Raw genomic sequence first — 7,760 nt, 5'->3', positions numbered from 1 at the left:
CCCCCTCCGCACTTTGTACCTTTCTCGCGGCGACTGCGAAGCGGGCCGGGACGGGCCGGGCCAGACCAGACCAGACCCCGGGGGCGATGCGGCTGCAGCCCCTGCTGCGGACTGTCCTCTGGGCCGCGCTCCTCAGCTCACCTCTGCGAGGGGGCTCTGGCCTCCGCCACGAGGTCTACTGGAACTCCAGTAACCCCAGGTAGCCGGGCCGAACCCAGCGAGCCGCGAGCCGGGCCTGCGCGTTCCCGGGCAGGGCGCGCGCCCGATGCTCGCTCTGTGCGCGGCGCCGCCTGAGCCCAGCCGCGCGCCGGGGCTCCTTTGTTTGAGCCGGCGGGGGAGGAGGGTGGGGCGAGGCGCGTCCCAGGTCCCCCATCCCCTCCCACATGCGTTGAGGGGTGAGTGGAGGACCCCAGCCTGGAAGGCAATCTGTAGGGTCTCGGCGCCGGGAGCTGGGGGACCTCGGCCCGCACTCTGAGCCCCGCCCCCCTGGCTTCTCTCTTAGTGACCCGAGCCTCTCTCCCTTCCGAGCTGGGGCTGGCGGACTTGAGAGGGAGGGAGGGGGCTCCTCTACTCTTGTGAAAGAGCGTGGGTTACTCCTCTGCTTGCTTGGCCTCCCCTTTGGCGCTCAATCTGTCTCCCAATCTCATTCGGTAACTCTGCTTTCATCTCGGTTGTTATTAGTCGTTCTATTTCTGTCCAGTCTCGAACCTGCCCTTCTAGCTGAATCACCTTTGGGCAAATCATTCTACCTCTTTAACCTCATCTGTAAAATGGGCTAATAATACCTGGTAACCTGGGAAACCAGACTAACTGAGGTTATGTGTGTGAAAAAGATGAAGGCTGTACAGATATAAACTATTATTTCTTTTTCTGTCCTGAGCTGCCTGCCTTTGAACCTTGATATTTTTTCCTGTTTCCATCCTCCTCCCCAATTCTCTCTGCCTCTCTGCTTTCTCCATCTCTTTTCCTTTCTGATTTTCTACTTGAGACAATCTGTGACTCCATTCATTTGTTCACTCACTAACACTTACTGTGTACTCTGTGCCGGGACCTGTGCTAGGGTGCTGGGGATTACAGATGAGAAAACCTAGGCTCTGCCCTCTGGGAGCCCAAAGGACCCTTGAGCGGGCAGGCTTCAACACAGGGCATTACAATACCAATGCTATGTGTTAAGAGCTATTGTCCTCCAACTCTGAATTCCTCTCTCTGTTCCAGACCAGTGCTTCTGAATCACTTGGAAGACTTGTTAAAAATTCAGGTTCCTAGCCCCTAACCCTGAGGTTTCTGGCTTATTCATTTAATCCACAAATATTTATTGACCACTGCCCTTGTGCAAGACACTTTTCCAGGCACTGAGGATGCCGTGGAACAAAACATACAAAGGCCTGGCTTGTGTTCTAGTAGGTCTGAGCTTAGCCGTGGAATCTGCATTTCTAATCAGAACTCCTGATGCAGGTGGTCCTCAGACCACCCACTGAGGGATAGTTGGGGGCCCTTAGTAAGTCAAGCTCTGTGTATAGTGGGGAGGGGGGAAAATGGTTCATGCTATATTTGATGCTGGGGCTGTGGGGGGCAGGGGTAGGCAGCCTGTCCTAGCCCTTCCCACATGTGCTGTCTCCCCCTGGCAGCTCCCAAGAGGTGGAAGGGAGTCCTGAGGAGGCCAAAGATTAGAGGAATATGTGGAGGGGGCTCCCTTCCATGTCAGGCACTAAGGAAATGCCAGGACAAGGAGTCCTGTCAAAAGGGGGGAAAAAAGGGAGGTACCCACCATCCACTCTCATTCTTTTTTTCTTTTTTCACTGTTATTCTTTTCAGCCTTGAACTGAGGTCTTAAAAGGCAGCCTTCCCCTCTCTGCATTTGTCAGTGAGGCTACCGTTCCCAGTCTCCATCTCTAGCTTGTGATTGCACTGTGGGCCTAGATCTGTACCCCTTGCCTCTGGGCCCTGGCTTCTTCACAACAGCCATCCACCTCACATTTATCAAGCACAGTGCTATGCCAGGCCCTGTGTTGGGCATGAGGGCTCGAGAGCTGGGTAGCAGCTCCAACTCAGAAGGTTGGGTGTGGGGAGTGGCCTTCTCACATTTGAGCCATGTGGTTAGGGGCACTGCAGTCCCTTAACCTTTCCGAACTTGTGGATCCGTTACCTTATCCATTTCTTGCACTTGCTTCATCTCTCAAGAGTTGTCAGTCTGGGGAACTCAGGCCTTCCTAAGCTGCTCCCTTTCCAGTGGGTGGGGGGTTGTCTGGCAGGGACCATTGGGAAGGGGTATCTCTGACCCTCATGCCCCAGGTGTGTGGTGTTATAAGCCTCTCCGCCTTCACCTACCTTATGCCTGCAGGCTGCTTCGAGGAGACGCCGTGGTGGAGCTGGGCCTCAAGGATTACCTAGACATCTTCTGTCCTCACTATGAGAGTCCAGGGCCCCCTGAGGGCCCTGAGACGTTTGCTTTATACATGGTGGACCGGCCAGGCTATGAGGCCTGCCGGGCTGAGGGGCCGGGTGCCTTCAAGCGCTGGGAGTGCTCCCTTCCCTTTGCTCCCTTTGGCCCTGTTCGATTCTCAGAGAAGATTCAGCGCTTCACACCCTTCTCCCTTGGCTTCGAGTTCTTGCCTGGAGAGACCTACTACTACATCTGTGAGTGAGGAAGGGCACACTGGCTGCCTCTTGGGAGAAGGTGGGGAGAGGAGTGGGGTGACCTGCCACTGTCACCAGTCAAGACAGAGAGCCTGAGGGTGAGGGAAAGAGGCCAGGCCGGGGGGGTGGGGGTGGCCTGAGTCCAGGACCCAGCTAGGGGACATCTAGAGTGAGCCCACAGAGAGGAGGGGAAAGGAGGAGGTGCTAGGAATGGGGACCTGAGTAGGGTCACAGGTGGGGCCTGGCACCTGGGTGTGGCCCCCAGATAAGGAAAAGCTTTCCAGAGAATTGGAGAGAAGAGAAGCTGAGAGGGTTTGAAACAGAGACTGAGGCATGCAGACTGGCCTGTGCTGACTTCTTCCTCCCGATTTCCCACCACCCAGCAGTGCCAACTCCGGAGAGTCCTGGCCAGTGCTTGAGGCTCCAGGTGTCTGTCTGCTGCAAGGAGGACAGTGAGTGGGTTGGGGCATGGGAGCCACCCATCTGGCTAGTGTGGGGCCCTCGGGAATGAGGGGAGGGTGGGAAGCATCTGGGAGCCTCAAACTCTGAGGGGCCTCCACTGCCCCATTTAGCCTGTGGGAGCTTCCACTTCAACCTTCTATGCTGGGCCAAGGGAATGGCATTTCCAGGGTCAAGGCCCTTCAAGGCCTTAGCTGAACCAGTGGTCTCTAATGGTAACTGGAGAGAGACTTGGAAGTTGAGGCTTAGAGAAGACGAGGTGGTAGCTTATGAGAGGGGATTGGCTAGTTCTGGAGACCCTGAAGAAAGGGATGGGAGTGCACAGCTAATGGGGAGAGCGGGAAGGGGCTGCTGAAACAGGAGGACCCATCAATGCTACCTCTTCCCCCTCACAGAGCCTGAGTCAGCCCATCCTGTTGGGAGCCCTGGAGAGAGTGGCACATCAGGGTGGCAAGGGGGTGCCACTCCCAGCCCACTCTGTCTCTTGCTGCTGCTGCTGCTCCCAATTCTACGTCTCCTGAGAGTTCTCTGAGCCAAGTGGACCCTTCCTGCCACCCCCAGGAACCAGAGCCCTCCCAAGACTTCCCTGGAAGAGGGCCCCTGCCACCTACCTGAGCTGGGAGTGCCAAGACAGACAGACAAGATGGAAGAGTGATGGGGGAGGTCAGAGGGTCTGAAGTGACCCTTCTAGGTGCTGGCCTCCTCATTATAGGCTGGAGGAGCAGCAGGGGAGCTGCAGACAGCCCTGGGCACCCTGGAGCAGAGGCGAGACAAACATAGGGTCTCTGTCAGCTGCTTTGATGTTCTCATCCCATCCCCTAGGAAGACTGGGATTCGGTGGATCAGATCCTTGAGCCTGCTGGGGGCCAAGGCCAACGACCTGGGGACAGGTAGACTGCTGGACCAGGGCAAGGAAGCAGCCCAGGCCTGCCATCTGTGCCCAGTACCCCGTGGGCCTCTTCCCTGGGACAGCACCTTTCCTCCCCAGGGGGTCACCTACTTGTCTTCTGTGAAGACGGACTTGCCATGAGGTTGAATTTCATGCCAATTTGTATTTTTGTAAGTGTCTGGACCAAACCTTCAATAAACCACCCATATTTTTGTTGCTCTCCCCAACCCATTGCCCTCTGCCTCCTGCCCTGACACTGGGACTCCCTGTGGTCTCTGCTTGCAGCTTGGCTTGGCCTTACCTCCGTGCCAGCTGTGCCCAGGCCATCCATGCCAGGCCTCCGTGGGCACCCCTCTGGGTAGTGTGGGGTGGGTGCCAGCAGCAGCTGTGGAGCTTGGCACCCTCTCCCACCTCCCTAGCTGGCTTCCTGTGCTGAGGAGGGGGCAGGTGCTCCTGACAGCCCACCTTCTTGGGGCACTGCCCAAGTTGTGGTAGCACCAAGCAGGGCATTGGGGCAAAAGCAAGGGCCAGTAGAGAGACAGCACCTGGGTTTCAGAATGCCTGGGTCCCTGAGAGTTGGGTGTCCCCTTCTCCCCGCCCCCCAAGGGCAGTCTGGGCGGTGCCTGGCCTAGAACTGGGAAGGTGGGGTCAGATCAAAGCCTCCTTCCCCAGTGGCCTCTTTGTTCTTCGCGTTTATAAGGAGGAGGGGGTGGGGCCGAGGAGGGAGGGCCCACTTTGCTCTCAGCCCCGCGCTGTCTTCTTCCACCTCTGGCAGGCAAGGCTATGGTACCCCCCAAGCTTAACTGGGGCCCTCTTTCTGAAAGGTGCCCTGGGTGGAGCCAGGGAAGGGATGGCCCTTCCCCCGCAGCTATGCTGTACCCGCCGGAGTGCCCCACAGCCTCCACTGGCACGGAGCCGGCCCGCCTGGCACTGAGCCAGCGATCGATAAGGTGGATGTTGTGCTGATTAGCTCGGCAGGGCTGCGGCGGCAAGAGGCGGCGTGTGAACGCGCGGGGTGGGGGTTGGGGGGGTGCGGAGGGTGCTGGAGGTCCAGAGACTGACAGACCAGACCGAAATGCTGGAGACTGCGAATCTCTGCCCCACCTCCTTGCACACCTAGGTCGGACTCTGGTCCCTCTGGGTTAGTTCCATTGCTCTGGCTGAGGTCTGGGATGGAGGACAGCACCGCGGATAGAACAGACACGAGTCGACCCTTCCCCCATTCGAGGCCAGTTTCATACAATGCCACGTCGGTAGGTGCATGTGCCTGCGTATTCATGTATCAGGGCCTTCATCCCAAAACACGATCTTTAGTGGGGGCCAGAGGCTGGTGTGCGGAGTGGTGTCTGAGCTGAAGGATGAGCTGTAGGCTCAGTCTTCTGATCTTGAGTTCGAGTTCAGTCTCTACTGTCATCCAGGAGGTTGTCTATATGTCGCCCTAGAAAACCACTGTACTGCCTCCTCCTCCCCTCTTCAGTGAAACCAAAGGCAGGGCAGGCCAGGGACGACTGGTTAGAGCCCCTGAACTGCATTGAGGACTGTGGGGGTCTCACCGTGCTCAGAACAACCCCAAGCAGGGGCGCGCTCGCTCCTGCGTCTGTGGCAGGTGCGCGGATCCGCCGCTGATAAGAACGCATGTGCGAAAGAAACGCGGGGCCCAGTCAGCTTTCCACGCACTCAGACACACGCCCTCACTCCCAGGCAGAAGGGCACACTTGACACAGACACATGCCCTTGCCAGCCGCCCAACTCCCTGCAGGTGTGAGAGCGGACACCTGGGGGGGTTGGGCGGGGGGTCGCAAACTCAGGCCCGCTGGCCGCAGGTCTCAAGCCAAGCCAGCGCTTCCCTACACTCATTTTCCTCACAAGCTGGGCCCTGCGCGGACAACTGATTCAGTCCTGGGGCGCGTCGGCAAGAAAAGCGAGAGCTAAGCCCGCTCATGGGGCCTAGATGGGCCAAAGGCGCTGGGCGGCCTTCCGGGACTGAGCCCTACCCATGAGAAGTCCTCGAGGCGTGTTCCGGGGCGCGGTTCCAGGAGGCTAGGCAGATCTGCAAGTTTTGGGGCGTCACCGATCTCCCCTAAACTCAGTGGCGCTAGATGGCCGTGGGTGGGGCCCTCAATTTGCTGGGCCTGTCCTAGTCTCTCCCAAACCATCCGAAAACTCCCCTCATCTTTGCATCACTCTGTCTCGCCGTGTCTCTCGAAAACCTGAGAGCCTGAGTCTCCGACCTGCATCCTGCTCCACACTCTCTGGGGTTGAAAATATTTCCCTAGAGGCTAAACTCTGAAGTTTTGGTCTTTTTATGTAACCCCTCCCTTTTTTCTTCTACCCTGTCATTAATTCCTTCCTTCCTTTCCTTATTCATTCATTCAGCAAATTGTGAGCTCCCAGCGCGTCCTTCTTTTCAGTTGGCCACACCAGCTGGGGTCGGGGGGATCCCCAGCGGTGACGCAGTTGGAGAAGGGCACGCTGAGTTCCAAATAACCAGTAGAATCCCGGGGCCTGGGGCATGAGGTCATCAGCGGTGATGCCCATTGGTTCAGGCCTGGACGAGGAGGGGGTCCCCATAGCAACCGACGGTGCGTCCGAGCGTAACCTGGAGAGTGGTCTTTGCTAGTGCTTCAAAGGCAGCTTGGGTGGTGCTTGGGATGGGGGCGGGGACGCGGCGGTGGGGCTATGTTTCCCAGGTCCCGCAGCCCTAGCCCAACCAAGCACTCATTTTTCTTGAGATCCTTTTTCTTACTCAAAGCAATGGTCAGTGCCACTTAACCCAGGAAGCTTAGGAGGGGAGTATTGGCAACAGCGTTGGGGTCCTGAGTGCAGAGCTGTCGCCACCCAGAATGTTAATTCTGAGATCCTCGCGTTCATCTGCATATCGTCTGCATCTCATTTGCATTCTCTTCGTTTAAGGTCAAATTGGGCAGACATCTCCACATCCCCCAGCTCTGTCGCTTGTCTGTATCCCAAATCTATCTCTTAGTGGCTCTCTAATTTACCTCTCAGTCATCCAGTTTCTTACCCCACCTCTCCTCCCAGACTCCAGTCTGTCCAGGGGTGGGAGGGGGCACAGACCAACTAAAGGAGAAAGGATAAGGAGTCTGCCTCTTCCTCTGGATGTTCTGCGACAGATGGGGAGAGCTGGTCTGTACTGCCTGGAGACTAAATTGGCAAAGCAAATGGTAGGGGGAGGTGCCCCAGGCTGGGTTGAGGGTCTCCAGGCCCAAATCACCCACGTGCCCAGCAGGGTGCTGGAACAAGGGATGCTTGCTTCCAGTGAGAGGCAGGCCTGCCCACCTGTCTGGTGCCAGGGCAGCTTCCTTCCTCCAATTAAGCACTAATGAGGTGTCATTAACCCTTACCTTGCCTGCTAGCCCTCAGGTGGTACTCAAATTTATGGTCTCACACTGAGTGAAGAGGGAGAAAGGAGGGCCTTTGAGGAAGCCAAGAGGCAGTAAGGTCAGGGGACCTGGAGACAAGAAGGTGGGGCCAGAGGCATGAGTAACATGCACTGGTTTTGCTCTGTGTGCTTCTGAGGGATTCTAGGTATGGGTGTCCCACTGTCAGAATGCATTTATTCTTCTGTTCATCAATTCAAGAATTATTTATTAAGTACCTCACCTATTCCTACTGACTAACTACCAGGCTGCATGCTAGATGCTGAGGATACACACTTGCACAAGACAGGACCCCTTCCCTTAAGGATTCTTCACATTACTCCAGAAGACAAACTGGCCAACAAATAATTATGATGCCAAGTGCAAATGCAGTTATA

General features: G+C 56.8%; 1 protein-coding gene across 2 annotated transcripts; it reads left to right on the top strand.

Moving 5' to 3' along the window:
- The first annotated feature begins 14 nt into the window (after window positions 1-14).
- On the top strand, window positions 15-4,229 carry EFNA4 (ephrin A4). Of its 2 annotated transcripts, none has more exons than XM_032464145.1 (4): window positions 15-199; window positions 2,342-2,637; window positions 3,024-3,089; window positions 3,492-4,229. In XM_032464145.1, exons 1-4 carry the CDS (start codon window positions 87-89, stop codon window positions 3,626-3,628), a joined length of 612 nt encoding a protein of 203 aa, XP_032320036.1. In that variant the 5' UTR covers window positions 15-86; the 3' UTR covers window positions 3,629-4,229. The 2 variants fall into 2 exon arrangements, with proteins under 2 accessions (XP_032320036.1, XP_032320034.1); XM_032464143.1 differs by having other exon boundaries at window positions 3,021-3,089; window positions 3,492-4,208.
- The last annotated feature ends 3,531 nt before the right edge of the window (window positions 4,230-7,760 follow it).

Source organism: Camelus ferus, chromosome 21, assembly GCF_009834535.1.
Source record: "Camelus ferus isolate YT-003-E chromosome 21, BCGSAC_Cfer_1.0, whole genome shotgun sequence".
NCBI classification, from domain to species: domain Eukaryota; kingdom Metazoa; phylum Chordata; class Mammalia; order Artiodactyla; family Camelidae; genus Camelus; species Camelus ferus.
This window is presented reverse-complemented; position numbering and strand designations above follow the sequence as displayed.

Coding starts and splice junctions, on each gene's coding strand:
- EFNA4 (XM_032464143.1), top strand. CDS start 87: ATGCGGCTGCAGCCCCTGCTGCGGACTGTCCTCTGGGCCGCGCTCCTC. Junction 2,638..3,020: donor AGAGACCTACTACTACATCT/GTGAGTGAGGAA, acceptor CCCACCACCCAG/CAGTGCCAACTCCGGAGAGT. Junction 3,090..3,491: donor TGTCTGCTGCAAGGAGGACA/GTGAGTGGGTTG, acceptor TCCCCCTCACAG/AGCCTGAGTCAGCCCATCCT.